The sequence below is a fragment of the Haliotis rubra genome, unplaced genomic scaffold (genome assembly GCF_003918875.1).
Source record: "Haliotis rubra isolate DU_JTF1 unplaced genomic scaffold, ASM391887v1 Scf72, whole genome shotgun sequence".
Taxonomy (NCBI): Eukaryota; Metazoa; Mollusca; class Gastropoda; order Lepetellida; family Haliotidae; genus Haliotis; species Haliotis rubra.
In genome coordinates, this window is record NW_025767435.1 from 1,029,558 (window position 1) to 1,050,156 (window position 20,599).

Below are 20,599 nucleotides of genomic sequence, written 5' to 3' on the forward strand. Positions count from 1 at the left end.
GCGGGCAGTCAAACTGTGTCCAGCAGGGCATAGAATCGATACCAGACATTTGGATCAGCTACCAACCAGGATGCGGATGGTCGACAGCGTTCCACCACATTTTCGAAAGACGATTTCTCCTGATTGCAGCAAGACGTCATTGTGCTCAGAGATGACATCCAAAACGCCAGTGTCGTTAGCTTTTCTGTTCTGACGGTGCGTAAACGTCGTCGTGAGGTTGTTCTCGAGACCCGATATCACAGGCGGGCAACTTTGGATTGTATTGAACACTTATGTCAAGTGGGCAGTCAAAGACTAGCCACAGATACCAGGTCTGACAGTCACAGATCGTCGTGAACAAGTGTGGGATTTCAGGATTTTAAAATAGCCGAACATGACCACTGTGGATGAGGCTATTTGGTAAGATGTCTTTCAGTGGCATTTAGAAGTTGTACATTGATGTCCAAGATATTTTTATGGATTTATGGATTTTATGAAATTAAAAAGAAGTTTAATCCATAAAAAATATCTTGGACATATTTGGTGTGAGATCAGTAGCGCTGGAAGAACGGATCTCCGTGTGCTCCAGTGGGACACGATTACAGCTGGGTACAGAGGGTGGGTGTGTTGGCGTGGGGTATGGGGTGTGGGGTGCATTCTGGATGTGTCTGAGAGACGGAATGCTGGTGCACTGAGTCACTAGACTTCATCCTCCTGAAGGACGACGAAGGACCTTATCGTGTCAGAGTCGTTGAAGCCAACTAAAGCAAAAGACAATTGTCCGCATGGAGTGTCCAGCGCGGTCTCCCGCCCTCCGCCCTATTGAACACAGTTAGATCTCCCTCTCACAGGATATATTACGGGAACTGGGAAGCAATGATCACACTGCAGAGCGGAACAATCTTCCCTAAGCAACAATACAGGAACCTATTGGGAGCATGAGACCCAGCTCAAGGCTGTGATGTGATCGGCATATAGACGCTGCGGAGAGTTGTATGCGGGGCAATGATTTTGTTTTCGTGATTACTTGACGTTCCAGTTTTGGTTAGACACACTCAATGTGACCACCTGTGAAGATCCGGGTTAGAAATAGTCTTCAGCAACCCATGCTTATCGTAAGAGGTGACTAACGGGATCGGATGGTCAGACTCGCTGACTTGGTTGACACACGTCATCGTATCCGAGTTGCGTAGATCGATGCTGATCACTGGATTGTCTGGTCCAGACTCGATTATTTACATGCCGCTGCCTTATAGCTGGAATATTGCTGAGTGCGGCGTTAAACAACAAACCAACTGAATGTGACGGGTGATTTGACTGTGATATGCTACAGCTATGCGATATACCACACTATGCAGCACAGTACTAACTTATCTGCAGTATTAAGCGTCTACTGTATCCATACACAGCACACAAGTGTACCTATATTTATCAATGCATATGCAGCTCATGGACAACCGACCAAACTTGTATGCTGTGAATACAGCGGTAACATATCAAGTACAGGTAAACATCGGGTAGAGAGGGGAGGGGAGGAGGAGAGACGCGGCCCTATGTAGGTCATCTGGGAGGGACTACTGTGGGCTACATATAAGTTAACGCTACTGAGTGGTGACAGACACTTCAACCAAACCCTTGAACGCTGCACCTGCACAGATCAGTTTCAGAATCAAGGTAAGCCTTAACTACTAATGCAATATTGATCAGTTTCCTTGACATCTTCAAATGTTAACGCAATATGTAATATAACTAATGAAGTGTTGAAGGACAGACATATAGACAGATATTTGATTCGTCAATAACTTTAATTATAGTTTAATCGTTTATTAGTAAGTGAGCTGGGGTTTACGCCGTTTTTAGCAAATTACAGCGGGTGACACCAGAAATGGGCTTCACGCAGTGTAGAATCGAACCCGGGTCTTCAGCGTGACGAGCGAACGTTTTAACCACTTTACCCCAAGCCCCTGTGATATATTTACATAATATTATACACATAATGTATGAGTTACAGTTTGAGTACAACTGAATGCAATATCAGTGGAGAGGGTTGTACTCGTCAACACGAAATAGTATCTCCTATATGATTTGTGTACCTATGGTCGCAAGTCTGCGTCTTTGATAGGTGGTATCACCAATGGTATGCAAATGTGTATTTACAACTGCAGGTTTGAGAGCGGGGCCTCGTTGATGTGAACGCCACGTCCTCAGTAAAATGTCCCTTTCAATGAATCGTATTACCTATCTAAAAATACACGTTCTCTTCAAGATCTTCCAGAATGTGGGATGCCCGACAAACGAGGGTTCATAGCATGTTTATTTTCATTTCATACTGAAATGATTTTATCGTATTTTTATTATTCATTAAGATTTTAAACGAGCGCCGAGCGCAAAAGTTGTAGTCACAATTGCACATGGGATTATGCATTTCTTGTGATTAAGGAAATGGTTTTGTCACATATATTTGCTCATGAATTTCACAATAATTATTATCACGGTTAGAGCGGCAAGGAAACTATCGCATGCACTACCGCCCGTGTACGTAGAGTTTCGAGCGTTTAGCCTAGACTTGGCGGAGCACAGCGCAATTTAGTAAGGTATATGAATGTACCGACATCTGTAAATAATTAAATTCCTTTATAATATATTTCTTACGTTGATCAAACTCGTCATGACTGCTGGTGGGTAAGAACAAAAGAAGCAGGAAATGGTTATTCGAAGGTGATGTAGTTCCCAATGGGATCCTGGTTGTGTTCTGGGCTTTTAGTTTGCCGTGTTAAGGTGACTGTCTTCAACCAAGTAACATTGAAATGCCTATTATAAGGTTTTGATAAAATCTAATTTTGAATGCATGCTTTATGTATACAGTTTAGCATAGTTATTGCTAATGAAGAACAAGTTCCCCCTTCACAATTCCCTATTGAGTTCTATTATATACCGGTGGTCAGTTCAGAGTTGATTACGAAGGGCGGGTCATTGTGAGCTGCGGCTGTTTGCTCACGCTTAGGTCAGTTGCCTGCCATATTCAGTGTTCAGTCTCAGCATCACCTGGATGTATTTCCCATCTTTTATCCACCCCATCTGCACTCACGGGACCCTCTTTACCATAGTGTCGAAAGTTCAGAATGTGTTGGTAACTGTAAAGCAATATGATATAATGTTTCAATGTCTGCCAGGACAGCGTTCATATGAGAAGGTCAACTATTGGGTAAAAGGTTGCTTTCATAAAACCAACAATTGAATTAACATAAGGAAGACGTTTGTAATACTCTTCAAATAAAATGTATTTCTTTTTTACTCCGGAGAAAATGGAATACGTGCGATCTATGGGGGACGAGACAGAGATGGGGTAGGATTGGAGGGAACTAAAAAAATATTTTGCCCCCTCGTTTTTCAACTAAAAATGCTCTAAAATTTCCTCGATTACCTTTTCTATACGAATAGGAACAATTACAAACTTTGTGATTCGTAGGTAAATAAGAGTGTGATTATGTATGGCTGTACACTACAGACGCAGCGCCACCTAGTGTCAAGCAAAGTGACTCATATGTTTTGATGGTAGAAAAAGACACTGTACAGCGAACTGTCCTTGACCTTACGACATCAGCGAATACAAATGTTCCTTTCTCTGACCGCCCAAAGCCTACAGGCGCATAATGATATGTATTGAAATTATTCAGAGCATAGCTGAAATGTATGTCTTTCATAGGTATAGCTCCTTTCAAAAAGCTTGAATATATTCACTTTAAAAGCGAAGAGATTTTAACAATTGGAGACATTGATTTAAAAAAAATATGCATCAGCAAATGTGCATGCATGCATGTATGCATGTATATCCCTGCAGAGCGATTGTCCCTGTAGTATGTGTGAGAGCTACAGTTAAGCAGTTTATGTCCCTCTCCCGATGTTAAGGGGATCGGGTGTGTGGGAGAAGTGACATGGGGTTTAACGTCGTGTACAATATGCTTCCCCTCTGTGGTGACGTGCATGCACATGCATGTGTAGCTGTTTGTACTTGCCCACGCTAATGCAGGTTTTGCAGTTCTACGCCAATGAGAGATCATGCCTCAGTTTAACACGAATGCCCCTTTCAGACAGAATAAACTGACCCAAGCGGACCAGTCCTTATTTATCTCGAAATGTACATCACAAGGCAGGATAACAAGTTCCACTTTTTAACTTACTTTCCTATAACGCGGCAGTTGATCTAGCCACTCACCTTCCGATCAGCAAACAGACGCTGTTTGCACTGGACAATTGAGGCGGTCGGGAATAGGGTGTTTCTTTGTGTGTCATTGTGCTCATGCTTTCGGTCATTGGTTTGCTTCATCCCGACTCGATTACTTAAAGAATGAGTTGCAGTTGTTACTATATAAATTCTACCACCCGAAAACTACCCCGGTTAGATATAGACGACCACAGAACATTATTCATTTATGGATTCGGTCATTCACTAAACGGAGGCGAAGCTGTTCCTGGCTCTAGAGAGGCAACAACGTTCCTCGCTATAGGGCGAGGGAATTACTGGATGTAGAGAGGCGAGGAGGTTCCTGGGTGTAGGGAGGAGATGATGTTCCTTGGTGTAGGGAGGAGATGATGTTCCTGGGTGTAGGGAGGAGATGATGTTCCTGGTCGTAGGGAGGAGATGATGTTCCTGGGTGTAGGGAGGAGATGATGTTCCTGGGTGTAGGGAGGAGATGATGTTCCTGGGGGAGGAGATGTAGGGAGGAGATGATGTTCCTGGGTGTGGAGGGAGGGTGATGAGTTCCTGGGTGTAGGGAGAGATGATGTTCTGGGTGTAGGAGGAGATGATGTTCCTGGGTGTAGGGAGGAGATGATGTTCCTGGGTGTAGGGAGGAGATGATGTTCCTGGATGGGTGTAGGGAGGGAGATGATGTTCCTGGGTGTAGGAGGGAGGAGATGATGTTCCTGGGTGTGATGTTCCCGGGGTGGGGAGTAGGGAGATGATGTTCCTGGGTGTAGGGAGGAGATGATGTTCCTGGGTGTAGGGAGGAGATGATGTTCCCTGGGTGTAGGGAGGAGATGATGTTCCTGGGTGTAGGGAGGAGATGATGTTCCTGGGTGTGGAGGAGAGGAGATGATGTTCCTGGGTGTAGGGAGGAGATGATGTTCCTGGGTGTAGGGAGGAGATGATGTTCCTGGGTGTAGGGAGGAGATGATGTTCCTGGGTGTAGGGAGGAGATGATGTTCCTGGGTGTAGGGAGGAGATGATGTTCCTGGGTGTAGGGAGGAGATGATGTTCCTGGGTGTAGGGAGGAGATGATGTTCCTGGGTGTAGGGAGGAGATGATGTTCCTGGGTGTAGGGAGGAGATGATGAGGAGATGATGTTCCTGGGTGTAGGGAGGAGATGATGTTCCTGGGTGTAGGGAGGAGATGATGTTCCTGGGTGTAGGGAGGAGATGATGTTCCTGGGTGTAGGGAGGATGATGATGTGTCCTGGGTGTAGGGAGGAGATGATGTTCCTGGGTGTAGGGAGGAGATGATGTTCCTGGGTGTAGGGAGGAGATGATGTTCCTTTGTGTAGGGAGGAGATGTAGGGAGGAGATGATGTTCCTGGGTGTAGGGAGGAGAGATGATGTTCCTGGGTGTAGGGAGGAGATGATGTTCTCTGGGTGTAGGGAGGAGATGATGTTCCTGGGTGTAGGGAGGAGATGATGTTCCTGGGTGTGGGGGAGGAGATGATGTAGGGAGGGGAGATGATGTTCCTGGATGTGTTCCTGGGGGAGGAGATGATGTTCCTGGGTGTAGGGAGGAGATGATGGGGTGTAGGGGAGTGATTCCTGGGTGTAGGAGGAGATGATGTTCCTGTGTGTAGGGGAGGAGATGATGTTCCTGGGTGTGTAGGGAGGGAGGGAGATGATGTTCCCTGGATGTGTAGGGAGGAGATGGTTCCTGGAGTAGGGAGGAGATGATGTTCCTGGAAGTAGATCCTGGATGTAGGGAGGAGATGATGTTCCTGGATGTAGGGAGGGGGAGGAGATGATGTTCCTGGGTGTAGGGAGTGTAGGGTAGGAGGAGATGATGTTCCTGGATGTAGGGAGAAGATGATGTTCCCGGGATGTTCCTGGAAGTAGGGAGGAGATGATGTTCCTGGATGTAGGGAGAAGATGATGTTCCTGGATGTAGGGAGAAGATGAGTTCCCGGGTGTGGGGAGGAGATGATGTTCCTGGATGTAGGGAGGATGATGTTCCCTGTGTGTAGGGAGGAGATGATGTTCCTGGGTGTGTAGGGAGGGGAGATGATGTTCCCGGGAGGAGAAGATGGGAGGGAGATGATGTAGGGAGGAGAAGATGATTCCTGGGTGGGAGGAGATGAGGGAGGAGATGATGTTCCTGGGTGTAGGGAGGAGATGATGTTCCCGGGTGAAGGGAGGAGATGTGCCTAGGTGTAGGGAGGAGATGAAGTTCCTGGGTGTAGGGAGGAGATGATGTTCCCGGGTGAAGGGAGGAGATGATGTTCCTGGGTGTAGGGAGGAGATGAAGTTCCTAGGTGGAGAGAGGCAATGGCGTTCCTTGGGTGACGGCGTTCCTGAGTGAAGAGAGGAGAGGGCGTTCCTGCATGGGAGTTGAGAGACAAGGGCGTCCCTGGGTGTAGAGAGGGTGTATACACTGCTCTGAGTGCAGCTCAATGTCACGTCGTTGTATTTGCTCTCCTATATCTGCCTTGTCAGCAGTAGAGGGTGTGTCGCAGGCCATCTCTATCTGACTTACTTGAAATAAACTGGTTTCAATTATATTAAGTGGCCTTTGCGTTTGTAGTTGTCATTGACATTGCATATAGTACTTCGCTGGAAAAAACTATCTGTGTAGAGTATGTGTGCATTCGTACGTGTATGTCTTGGATTATGGGTATAGGATCACTCGAACACCTTTCGGTGTAAGCACGCCATATTGCACTCGAGCAAGTATGCATTTCTACATGAGGGTTAGTTAACCCTTGTGGTTTGAACATCAAAACTATGTTTCGCTGGGTTCCCCAATACGTACACTGAGTAATTCAAAACCTGCATAATGTAAACAATCTTGATTTAAACTGAATTACTCACAAAACACCCGAGCACGGCTTAGCAAGTACAGAACAAACATCTCTATAAAGGAGAAAAACATAAAAACTTTACACAAGCTAACAAAACAAGGACCTACTTAAATCTTGCATTTACCCTAAAAGCAAACAGGTATTAGGAAACTTCTATTTAACCGGAGAGCTTGAAGACTTGTATTGTGAATTTGTTTAAAAGCACCGAGCATAATCACATTGAGGAAACAGAACAAGTGCATCCGAAAGGGAGTTTCTTTGTATGTTACTTTTATATATATATAGAAACGACAAAACCCTTTCCATATCCATAAGACATGTCTGCTAGAAACAGAGCCGATTGTACAAGTCTGACTATGTCCTGAGTATGCGTTTGTTTGACGTCGAATTCAGCAGTATTACAGCGGTACAGCAGGCAGACAGTCAGACACTTTATTCGGTAATATACGGCCTTATGGCCCATTTAACAGTTAAAATATATAATGTATTTATAGTGTCACGTAAGTACAAATGGAAGTAATTATCCAGCAATAAATATAGGTTTTAACAATGCTGCAACCGCATGTATAAGAGGATTTTGAGAGTTTGATAAATTTACCATTAACATAATATGTGGGAGATTCTCTCTCATATCTTTATATTTATCACAAACTATTGATACATGAAATTCATCTTCAATAAAGTCTAAACCTGGCTAAGAATGAAAAGAGGATAAGGCCCTGTATCGGATAAAAAACAATGGCCTTATTAGAAGTAAACTTCCCAACCCGTAAAAGGCGTTTAAAAATAAGATGATTGGACTTTCTTCCATTACCTTTACACCAATGTTAAACCATTATATATAGTGTCACATGTCTCTGCCCCATATAAACTTCCCAGCCCGTAAAGGGCGTTTAAAAATCGGGACTGCAACTTCATACTATCAAAAATAGAACATGCTGTAGAAAAATAGAACATGCTGTAGAAAATGGAACATTTACAAGTTTTTCGAAAAGTGTCTATACTGGAATAACAGCTTTAGAGGCTTGACATGCTAATTGTTTACAATATACTCACCATGATAATCTAGAAGATATAACTTATCCTAAATACTTATGATATGTCTTAATTTCTAAAGGAACATTGTCATATGCCCAGTGTTCATGCTTAGCAATTTTACCTCCATTCTGAATACAAGTATATTTGTGTTTTGTGATTCGACTTCTTAACCCATTTCTTGCAAAAGGAAGACAGTACATTTAATTGTTTCTACAGGCTATTAACAGCGAATGAAAACATGACAACATCATCAGCAAACAGAAGTAACATTAAATCAACAATGTGCTGTGTCAACAACGTAATCAAAAGCTTTTTTAAAATCGATAAACTCACAATATAATCTACCTTTTGGCTCACGTTAATATTTTCAACACAATGCTTGCAATATGAATAGATTATCAACTGTTGAGTAATTTTGGCGGAAACCAGCTTGAAATTCTGATGAAAGATCATTTACATCAAACCAAATTCTAAGGCCCTTTTCTATAACAATAGTGAACAAATTACCTGTAGCATTCAGAATAGAAATACCTCTATAATTGTTAGGGTCAGAACGTTTGCCCTACTTAAACATAGGCAAAATCTACCTATATTCCATAATTTGGAAAATCGCCAGTATTTAAGATTCTGTTAAAACAAGTTTCCCGACATCTTGAAAAATCAGAGGGTACTCCATCCTCACCTGCAGATTTACCACTTTTAAACCTTTCAGAGCATCGACTATTTCTCCATCATTTGTTTCACTTGACAAAAGATCATCCGTGAAAACAAATCATTACAATCCTCACAAGAATGTGAATTAATATACTGGGAAATGAAACAACCAAAATCGTTTACTAGTATATCAACATTTTCAGGTTTCGGATTCAACAAATTATTGAAATAATCGTACCAAATATCCGGAGACATCGAATAACTTCAAACAGTTCCACGTGTAACTTTCTTTAACGTCTTTCAAAACTTTTACAATCTCCATGTTCAGCAGACCTCTTTATATCATCACATATTTTGGTATTATAAGAACGCTTCTTTTCACAACATCTTTTATATTCAGTTTTGGCATCCGCATACAACTTTAAGTTTAAATCTCGTTTCAATTTTCTTAATTTGTTCAATAGAAAATATTTACTCGTTTTTAATTGACTAAAATCCTTATTAAACCAAGGTGGTTGCTGTGAATGAGATTTCTGCGTGACTGTATCATAGGGACCCGTGAAGGTCCGGGTTAGAATTGATCTTCAGTAACCCATGCTTGTCGTAAGAGGCTACTAACGGGATCGGGTGGTCAGACTCACTGACGTGGTTGACACGAGTCATCGTATCCCAACTGCGCAGATCGATATTCATGCTGTTGATCTCTGGATTGTCTTTTCGAGATTTTATTATTTACAGACCACCGCCATATAGCAGGAATATTGCTGAGTGCGGCGTAAAACTAAACTCGCCTCTATTCATCTAGACCCAAACCTCCACGAGCGGCTTGCTTTCATATTTCTTTAAAAGCCTCTATTCGAGCGGCTTTTTCATATTAATTCTCTAGTAAACCTAGCCTCTATTCTATTCATGTAGATCCACGAGGGGCGTGGTTTTATGTTCTTGTATCAGCCTGTGTAGACCCAAAGCTCCATGAGGTTTGGGGCCTTGAAATATGCCGTATTGTTGCATGAACCTTTACCTAATCTAAAATAAAGTTAAACAGTAAATCATGGCTTCCCACAGAAAAGCTATGCATGATGTACAAAGACATGGCTTGGGAAGCTGGCTGGTCCACGGATGATAAGATAAATGTGCGATAAGAACAAGGCTGCAACATATAAGGCCAAGAGTCATCAGAAGGGGCAATTATTGATTGATTCGGGGAAAATTGTAAAGATTCTGGCGGATGAGCTCTGGAAATTGTGTTGTAGTCTGCTTGGCACAGCGCCAATAGCTGAACAGGCCAGCGAAACACTGCAAACGTTAGACTCAGAACTTAACTATGACACCCGTATGAAATGCATCAAACCTGAAAAAAACTTTCTTGTCTGTTAAATTTTTGCCACCATTAACCATAGATCGAAAACTAATATTATATTCTGTCTCCAGCGCTAATTCTTCCCGTTTCTTAGATTTCTGATGCATGATCTCTGTTTTCAGACCCAAGATGAGTGGATGTGTGTGCGATCCCCTTCACAAGATCCCTGTGGAGATTGCCAAAGAGATGTTTCACCTTGCATTGGAGGCTTCCTGGCACGCCGCCAATACTCTAGCGAATAAGAAAGGCGAAGCTCAGGAAAGCCTCGAGAAAGCCAACGGCCATTACAAGAATTTCATGGAGTTCGGGCTTCCCACAGAAAAGGTATGCCTGATGTTCAAGGACATGGCTTTCGCAGCCGCCTGGTCTACGTCCAACGAGCGGATGGGTGAAGAGTCCGAGGCTGCAAGCAATAAGGCCAAAAGTCTGCAGAAGAGTCAAGAAATGGTAGACTCAGGGGAAATCGAAAAGAGTCTGGCGGATAATCTCTGGAACATGTGCTGGTACTCTGCTTGGCATACAGCCAATACCAGGAAGTGCATGGGTTTCTTCTACAGAGACGATGCTGCAGAAGATATGAAAAAGGCAAACTCGTTCTTTGAAGCCATTGAAGGAGACTGCCGTCTAGTGGCTATTGATTTCATCCAAGACAGATGCACCTTGATCAATCCCGTGAAACCCAAGTACTTTGCTGAACAAAAGCTGGAAAATAAAAGTGATCTCGCGCAAGAGATGTCCTGTTCGTTCAAGCACTGGAACACAAGCACGAAATCCTTCAGCGTAAGCGTCAAGTGGAAGTTCACGGTGGCTGGCGCTATAGCGGGTCTTTACTTTGTGGCTGGCGGCATAGCGGCTTCTCTGTCGTATAGCAAGGAGACAACTGAAGGAAGCAGTATCACAGACGGAGAGGAAAAAAAATACAACTTCGAAGTAAAAGTGGGTCCAAGGAGCATGGTTACCGCAAAGGCTATTGTCCAAGAGGCTACAGCCGAAGTTCCATACTTCATGATTTTTGACATCGGGGGCAAACGCTACTGCAAAGAAGGATTGTGGAGCGGAATAGTTGCTGGGAGAGTGGAGTATGAGATTGGAGAGAGCATCCCATTGGATTAATAATCCATGTAGATTCTACATTTACAATTAGACAACTGATGACGTCATCAATTGATTTAGCATCAATGTATCCTTAGTGACATTAGTTGGAGTGGACAGTGTAACTGTCTGATAAAAAAACAGCAGCAGTTTTTCCTTGATTTCGAGATACTCACTGTGTGGACTATGTGCTTGCTTTCATGTTTGGTGAGCCTTCAATCATTTCGACTGAATAGTGGGTATCGAGGATTATTTTGAGTTTAGTTATATTTTGTATATTACTATTTCAACAAGTGAATTTTCCTTCACCTACAAAAGTGCATTAGTTCATCCACAGGAAAATGCATTACTTCATTTCTTTTGGTACACATAAATAAACCGAAACAATAGAAGTCCAAGCCAAATTATATTTGTCTCCATCATCTAACATTTAACACCACCATTACCCATGTCCAGTATACGACTCTAAATGTCTCGATTAGAATTTTGCCAACTCATTTCAGAGAACATTTCATGGTCAAATAACAAATAATATCGTGCCATGGAAGGGTTGCACTACATCAATACTTCAATAAATAGTTTCTCCACTTTAATGAAAATGCCCACTTATAAAGAAGTGCATAGAATATATGACAATGTTTGGTTCCTGGCAATAGGTTTTGCTTTCCGTTTCATAAAGATCAAAGTATAAGTATTTTGTTGTTACCAAGCATACTATTTTACCTTGTTTTGAGTTCTAGTTGTTCATCTATATCAATATTGCAAAATAAAATATTTTATTACCTGTTAAATGGAATTGTTTTCTCGTATGTCACAGAGAAACGAGTCACCTTACGGATGAGTACTTTGTGTAACAGGTCAGGTTCAGGACATTGTATGAATTAATGTTCAACAGAGTGTATTATTCAACATGTAAGGCAGAGCAACATTCAACGTGTAAGACAGGGAACATTCAACGTGTAAGGCAGAGCAACATTCAACGTGTAAGACAGGGAACATTCAACATGTAAGGCAGAGCAACATTCAACGTGTAAGACAGGGAACATTCAACGTGTAAGGCAGAGCAACATTCAACGTGTAAGACAGGGAACATTCAACGTGTAAGGCAGAGCAACATTCAACGTGTAAGGCAGAGCAACATTCAACATGTAAGACAGGGAACATTCAACGTGTAAGACAGGAAGACAGGGAGCATTCAACATTTAAGGCAGGGAACATTCAACGTGTAAGACAGGGAACATTCAACATGTAAGGCAGAGCAACATTCAACATGTAAGGCAGAGCAACATTCAACATGTAAGGCAGAGCAACATTCAACGTGTAAGACAGGGAACATTCAACATGTAAGGCAGAGCAACATTCAACATGTAAGGCAGAGCAACATTCAACGTATAAGACAGGGAACATTCAACATGTAAGGCTGGGAACATTCAACGTGTAAGGCGGAGCAACATTCAACGTGTAAGGCAGAGCAACATTCAACGTGTAAGACAGGGAACATTCAACGTGTAAGACAGGGAACATTCAACGTGTAAGGCAGGAAACATTCAACATGTAAGACAGGGAACATTCAACATGTAAGGCAGGGAACATTCAACATGTAAGACAGGGAACATTCAACGTGTAAGACAGGGAACATTCAACATGTAAGGCAGGGAACATTCAACGTGTAAGACAGGGAACATTCAACATGTAAGGCAGAGCAACATTCAACATGTAAGGCAGAGCAACATTCAACATGTAAGGCAGAGCAACATTCAACATGTAAGGCAGAGCAACATTCAACGTATAAGACAGGGAACATTTTACGTAGCTAACGGTACAGAGTATTATGCAACACGAATATTATTCCGTCAAACAGTCACTGAATAACTTTGTTCTGTAATACCAAATCCAGAAATGAAGCAAGTCTAGTTTCTCCTTTTCCTCATTTGAATATCCGTTTATTCCCCAAGGGTAACCGTTTCGATTAAAAGTTAGTAATTTGTTTCTAGCAAGATTATATATTTCACAGACTAAGGGTTAGTGTAGGTAAAGAGTATTATATGATATATGATATACATGCAGCTTGTAGGGTAAAATGATTATACATATTGAGTTAAACAATATTTATACAGGTAGACGGCAATATAAACATGTAAGGTAGAAATCCCTATCCAACATAAAGGTAGAGAACAAAAAGTAAGATTCAGAGCATTTTTCAACATGTAATAAGGGAGAGTAGAACACAGCATATCAGCGAGAGAGCATTTTCCAACATGTAATAAGGGAGAGTAGAACACAGCATACCAGTGAGAGAGCATTTTGCAACAAACAATAAGGAGAGTAGAACACAAAACTGCAGCTGGAGAGCACTACGAAAAATGGACAGTAGAGCAAAAAATGTCAGGTAAAGAGCATCATCCAAAATATAACAAGGAGAGTAGAAAACAAAATGTAAGATTCAGAGCTTTTTCGAACATGTAATAAGTGAGTAGAATACAACATGTCACATGGAGAGCATTATCCATCATGTAATAAGGACAATATAACACAACATGTCAGGTAGAGAGCATTATGCAACATGTAATAAGGAGAGTCGAACACAACATGTCAGGTAGAGAGCATTATGCAACATGTAATAAGGGGAGTAGAACACACACAACATCTCACATGGAGAGTATTATCCAACATGTAATATAGAGAGTATAACACAACATGTCAGGTAGAGAGCATTATCCATCATGTAATATAGAGAGTATAACACAACATGTCAGGTAGAGAGCATTATGCAACATGTAATAAGGAGAGTAGAACACACACAGCATGTCACATGGAGAGCATTATGCAGCATGTAATATAGAGAGTATAACACAACATGTCAGGTAGAGAGCATTATCCATCATGTAATATAGAGAGTATAACACAACATGTCAGGTAGAGAGCATTATACAACATGTAATAAGGAGAGTAGAACACACACAACATGTCACACGGAGAGCATTATGAAGCATGTAATATAGAGAGTATAACACAACATGTCAGGTAGAGAGCATTATACAACATGTAATAAGGAGAGTAGAACACACACAACATCTCACATGGAGAGCATTATCCAACATGTAATATAGAGAGTATAACACAACATGTGACATGGAGAGCATTATCCACCATGTAGTTTCGAGAGTATAACACAACATGTCAGGTAGAGAGCATTATACAACATGTAATAAGGAGAGTAGAACACACACAACATGTCACATGTAGAGCATTAGGCAGCATGTAATATAGAGAGTATAACGCAACATGTCAGGTAGAGAGCATTATGCAACATGTAATAAGGAGAGTCGAACACACACAACATGTCAGGTAGAGAGCATCATGCAGCATGTAATATAGAGAGTATAACACAACATGTCAGGTAGAGAGCATTATACAACATGTAATAAGGAGAGTAGAACACACACAACATGTGACATGGAGAGCATTTTCCATCATGTAATAAGGAGAGTATAACACAACATGTCAGGTAGAGAGCATTATACAACATGTAATAAGGAGAGTAGAACACACACAACATCTCACATGGAGAGCATTATCCAACATGTAATATAGAGAGTATAACACAACATGTGACATGGAGAGCATTATCCACCATGTAGTTTCGAGAGTATAACACAACATGTCAGGTAGAGAGCATTATACAACATGTAATAAGGAGAGTAGAACACACACAACATGTCACATGTAGAGCATTAGGCAGCATGTAATATAGAGAGTATAACGCAACATGTCAGGTAGAGAGCATTATGCAACATGTAATAAGGAGAGTCGAACACACACAACATGTCAGGTAGAGAGCATCATGCAGCATGTAATATAGAGAGTATAACACAACATGTCAGGTAGAGAGCATTATACAACATGTAATAAGGAGAGTAGAACACACACAACATGTGACATGGAGAGCATTTTCCATCATGTAATAAGGAGAGTATAACACAACATGTCAGGTAGAGAGCATTATACATAATGTATTAAGGAGAGTAGAACACACACAACATGTCACATGGAGAGCATTATGCAGCATGTAATATAGAGTGTAACACAACATGTCAGGTAGAGAGCATTTTCCAACATGTATTAAGGAGAGTAGAACACAACATATCAGCGAGAGAGCATTTTGCAACAAACAATAAGGAGGGTAGAACACAAAACTGCAGCTGGAGAGCACTACGAAAAATGTTACAAGGACAGTAGAGCAAAAAATGTCAGGTACAGAGCATCATCCAAAATATAATAAGGAGAGTAGAAAACAAAATGTAAGATTCAGAGCTTTTTCGAACATGTAATAAGTGAGTAGAATACAACATGTCACATGGAGAGCATTATCCATCATGTAACAAGGACAATATAACACAACATGTCAGGTAGAGAGCATTATCCAACATTATAATAAGGAGAGTCGAACACAATATGTCACATGGAGAGCATTATGCATCATGTAATAAGGAGAATATAACACGATATGTCAGGTAAAGAGCATTATACAACATGTAATAAGGAGAGTAGAACACACACAACATGTCACATGGAGAGCATTATGCAGCATGTAATAAGGAGAGTATAACACAACATGTCAGGTAGAGAGCATTATACAACATGTAATAAGGAGAGTAGAACACACACAACATGTCACATGGAGAGCATTATGAAGCATGTAATAAGGAGAGTAGAACACACACAACATGTGACAGGGAGAGCATCATGCAGCATGTAATATAGAGAGTATAACACAACATGTCAGGTAGAGAGCATTATACAACATGTAATAAGGAGAGTAGAACACACATAACATGTGACATGGAGAGCATTTTGCAGCATGTAATAAGGAGAGTAGAACACCCACAACATGTGACATGGAGATCATTATCCATCATGTAATAAGGAGAGTATTACACAACATATCAACTGGAGAGCATTAGCCATTATGTAACAAGGAGAGTAGAACACAACATGTCAGATGGAGAGCAGTTCAGAGTATGCAGGGTAGATATGTCATTTAGAGACTATTAACCACATATGGGTGCCATCGCATTTGTTTGCGTCTTGTGGAATTTATGAAGGCAAATGGATATATCTGATTAACAAAATGCCTCCAAAAATAGAGTATGATAAGCTACTTGGAGAATGTTACGTGTAGAATAACCTAAACCGGGTACTTATGTCTGGTGGGCCACGGTGTGCTTGGTCTAGACTCCATCATTAGCAGGCTTGTACCAGGAATATTGATAATTTTCAAAATATTTTTGCTGACGTAAACATATACCGTGGCAGTGAGCGCAATCTCAACTGCTCACTGATTGCTCGAGCAAAAATATAGGCATTCAAAACCCCTTAAAAGAACACCCTAACGTTTCACCAGAGATGCGTGTCATCTTCAGGACATACAGAAATGTAGGAGGGTGTTTTGTACATATCCAGTCGAGCGGAAAGGCAATAAGAAATGCCTTTATCTAGGTGGTTTTCCTTCATGATAGGCTGACAGCTAGACAATAAAGCCGACTCAACTGCCATGTGTGATTTGCATTTTCTTGTACCGACCTATCATGTGATTACTACTGGTGACTGAGTTCCAGTGTTGTCATTATCTACACTCCATGAAGTTCGGCAATGTTGTATTATTGTTTAATACTGGGCTTTGAGGAAAAGGGTGGAGATTGATTGGGTTCAGCTCCCTTCTGAACAATAATTTTCTGAAAGCTCAAACTCAGCATATTTTGGTTAGATAAACAGATCTTAGGGCCTGTTCGATTATTGCGAGACTGGTTTTGGTTTCTGAAACTGGTTTCTCCTGTTATAAACGAGTGTCTAGTTTCGGATACATGGTTTCAAAGTGAAACTAGTTTCTAGTTTTATAAAGGAGTGGATGGTTTCACCATCCGGTTTCAAAATGGATAGAAAATTGATGACTCAGCTACTATATATGTGGAACGAATCGAATAACAGCATTGCCGAAGGTAATATTGTTTGTCATTTTATGAGGAAATTAACAAATAATAAAGAGATGAGATGCTTTTGGAGGTAAATATTTGCGTATATGTAATTATACTGTAACAAGTAATTATATGTATACAAGTTACATAAAATAGACATGTTCAGTAGACTGGAGTTTTAAATAATATTTTCCTAGTTCTCAGTTGATTTTTTTCATTATTTTGGTTACAAAAACTGCTGCTCTATTTTGCCACCAAGATCAGCTGAACTTCGTTTCCGCCATGTTTGTTGTGAGAGAATGCAAAACCGAAACTGCGAAACCTGCCTCGGAGATGGTTTCGAAGTTTCAGAACCCAGTTTTAGGTTTCGACAAAATCTAGTGCATGGTTTTCCAGAATCCAAAACCGGTTTAGCATAATCGAATAGTCCCTTGTACGTTACCAGGAATCACTTCCTAAGACGCATGACGAGAAGACAGTTATGGGGCTTACGAACTTAGCAAGAATATAATCTTGGTGGAAGTCGCGGTGGCTGAGCGTGTTAGGCGGCTGATTTTGTGTGCTGGTGATTAGGACCCTGACTCAGAGGGTGAGGGTTCGAATCCCGGATGGGACTCGACACAACAGAAGTACTAGAATACGTACTTTACTGAGAAAGTGTAATCCCAAATATAACATATGTTAACCTTGGATCAGTCTCAAGGGACACTCTACACAGTGAATTACAATGATAATAAAGAGCTCCTGTGACCAGCATGGCTGAAATAATTATCACTATTATTATTATTATTGCTGATCTTCAGGTAGCTATTGTTGTTTAGGTACCATGTGCGCAAACCTTATCTGACGGTGTGTTTCAAGGACTGGTTTGTTTCGGCCAGAATCGAAAAGTGAATACAGTTTTACGCCGCTTTTAGCAATATTCCAGCAATTTCAGGGCGGGGGACATGGGCTTCGCATATTGTACCCATGTTGGGGATCGAACCCGTTTTTGGCGAGACGAGCGAACAAACTCACTCACTCACTATATATATGTATAAAGGGAAAGCGGACATGTACAACAGTAGAGAAGAAGAGAAGGGTTTAATTTATTTTTGTATAAAGGCCATACGACCCGTCGTACAAGGTGGTACAATGGTGGTTTTAGTTACCATTTTCACACAGCAACGCTAACATTAGCAGAAAAAAACCTAAATTTTATGATGTTAATGTCTGATGATAAGCTGTGGAGAGAATAGCAATGACCATGGACCGTTTTCGGAGTAAAACACAGACGCATATCCTCATAGCATTTACAAATATGAATTTCATCCTCAATTCTTTTACAGTGTTTACATAACACAATATCTTGATTACAAGAGGCAATACCTCTTCAAATATATTTAATACGTAGTTTATTACATCCTGATCAAATATTGTGAACAACAGCTTGAACTTATTACTTATGTTCATGATTAGTAACGCATGTCTTGCATGTTTTTACGGGAATAACCTGCATATTTTATGTATGCTTCAACCATTATTCCTTTGATTTGGTCACAAGTATTGAAAAGCCGTTCACTGCTTTATTAAGAAGAGGGTAGAAGGGCAGTTTTCAACAACGTGGAAGCTTAGATGGAAGGGGAAAACCTCAAATTAAATCTGATTAATTCTCTCTCTCTCTCTCTCTCTCTCTCTCTCTCTCTCTCTCTCTCTCTCTCTCTCTCTCTCTCTCTCTCTCTCTCTCTCTCTCTCTCTCTCTCTCTCTCTCTCTCTCTCTCTCTCTCTCTCTCTCTCTCTCCTGGTTGCCTGGTCACGTCGGCATAGCAGGTAACACAAAAGCCGATGCTGCAGCAAAAGCAGCTCTTGACAAGCCCTTATCTCCACTGCTGATCCCGTACAGTGATTTCAAACCCACTATCAAAAGCTATACTCGGGGCCTCATGCAAAAACGATGGGACACTCAAGTAGGAAGAAATAAACTGTATGAATTTAAACCAACAATTGGTTATACCTACTTGGGTTGTCAGTCAAGACGTGATGAGGTAATCTTACGACGATGTCGTATTGGCCACAGTCGATTTACTCATGACTATCTGCTGAAAACGGATGGGGATGGACCCCCCATGTGTGTCTCTTGCGATGAGGTTTCACCATCAAGCATATTCTGCTTGAATGCGTGGACTTATCGTCTGCAAGGGACTCACATTATGATGCAACAAACCTAAAAGATCTGTTCTCCCGCGTGAGCGCTCATCTGATAGTGAACTACCTGAGGGAAGTTGATCTGTATCATAAATTGTAACTGTGAAATGTAACTATCATAAATTGTAACTGTGAAATGTGACTAACAAATTGCCTGCCTTTAAACTTGATGCTATGACTTTTTCTGATTTTAAATGACAATGTAAAGAATATATGTTTTTGAAATAAAACTCATTCCGAGTATGTACTCACAATGTTTATTAGTGCAAACTTGTTCTCGTCACTATATGGCTGGAATAATGCCGATGTGACGCAAAACCCAACTCAACTCAACTCAACTCAACTCTCTCTCTCAACTCAACTCTACTCTCTCTCTCTCTCTCTCTCTCTCTCTCTCTCTCTCTCTCTCTCTCTCTCTCTCTCTCTCTCTCTCTCTCTCTCTCTCTCTCTCTCTCTCTCTCAAAAATCAAGAGGAGTGGACACAATTTTCAATGCACATGGGTACTAATAGCCATCATCTCTCCCTCGATTTGGCAAGTCCAGATTGCTTCAGCTCTTTAAATGAAGGATTGCTCCGGTATCCATTGGAACTGTTTTGTAGATAAATCTATGTTATAATATTTATTAAAATATGATAACTGTTTTTCTGGGACATGCTACTTGAGATTGGGGATGAGAACTGAAGTTACATTTTGCAAAACGATCGCCTCGACGTGGGGCCCGTTTCGCAAAGCGATCGTAGCGCTACGACTGTCGTAAGTCTATGTTAAAGAATGGGAGTTACCTTAGAGCTACGATCGCTTTTGTTGAGCGGGGCCCTGTCTTACCAGCAACAGCTGTCACTAGAGAGCGCTGCGGACTGCCAACACATGCTGGTTAAAGAATGGACCCATTCACTAAGGCTTCTCTGAACTAAAGCGGAATTCCTCGAAATCTATTTTAAGAACAAGAAACTGCAGGTGTTGATGTGGAAGCAAGATGGATGAATTTAAAAGAGGGCCTCTCAACAGAATTCCCTGGATGTTGCTCAGTCTATGAAAGAAATGGCGGCGTATGCCTCGTGGCATGCATCGAACCATTTCGCGGGAAGGAATGATGATGCTGCGCGGGACGTAGAGGCAGCTAGCCGCCATTACGACACGTTGTGCAGGTATGGCCTATTCTCCGTCCACTTCTGTAAGTTATTCAAGGAAATGGCCTGGGCTGCGGCTTGGAGCGCAGCTAATGAAAGAATGGGTACAACTGAAGAAGCGGTGAAAAAT

The 20,599-nt window shown here is 41.4% G+C and overlaps 2 protein-coding genes across 2 annotated transcripts; one reads left to right on the forward strand and one right to left on the reverse strand.

The window, feature by feature from the left end:
• Positions 1 to 1,520: 1,520 nt before the first annotated feature.
• LOC124259397 lies at positions 1,521 to 11,969 on the forward strand. The gene is made up of 2 exons (XM_046693527.1): positions 1,521 to 1,653; positions 10,209 to 11,969. The coding sequence occupies exon 2, from the start codon at positions 10,216 to 10,218 to the stop codon at positions 11,197 to 11,199; it is 984 nt and encodes a 327-aa protein (XP_046549483.1). The 5' UTR covers positions 1,521 to 1,653; positions 10,209 to 10,215; the 3' UTR covers positions 11,200 to 11,969.
• LOC124259370 (putative protein FAM47C) lies at positions 4,498 to 6,694 on the reverse strand. Its single transcript, XM_046693497.1, has 2 exons — positions 6,634 to 6,694; positions 4,498 to 6,527 (listed from the first exon to the last, which is right to left on the reverse strand). The coding sequence occupies exons 1-2, from the start codon at positions 6,692 to 6,694 to the stop codon at positions 4,498 to 4,500; spliced, it is 2,091 nt and encodes a 696-aa protein (XP_046549453.1).
• Positions 11,970 to 20,599: the final 8,630 nt, after the last annotated feature.

What these genes read in the sequence shown, in the direction of transcription:
- LOC124259370 (XM_046693497.1), bottom strand. Translation starts at nt 6,694, where the DNA reads ATGGCCTGCGACACACCCTCTACTGCTGACAAGGCAGATATAGGAGAG. An exon ending in AGGAGAGCAAATACAACGAC is followed by an intron (nt 6,528 to 6,633) that starts GTGACATTGAGC and finishes CTCTTCACTCAG; the next exon opens with GAACGCCGTCACCCAAGGAA.
- LOC124259397 (XM_046693527.1), top strand. Translation starts at nt 10,216, where the DNA reads ATGAGTGGATGTGTGTGCGATCCCCTTCACAAGATCCCTGTGGAGATT.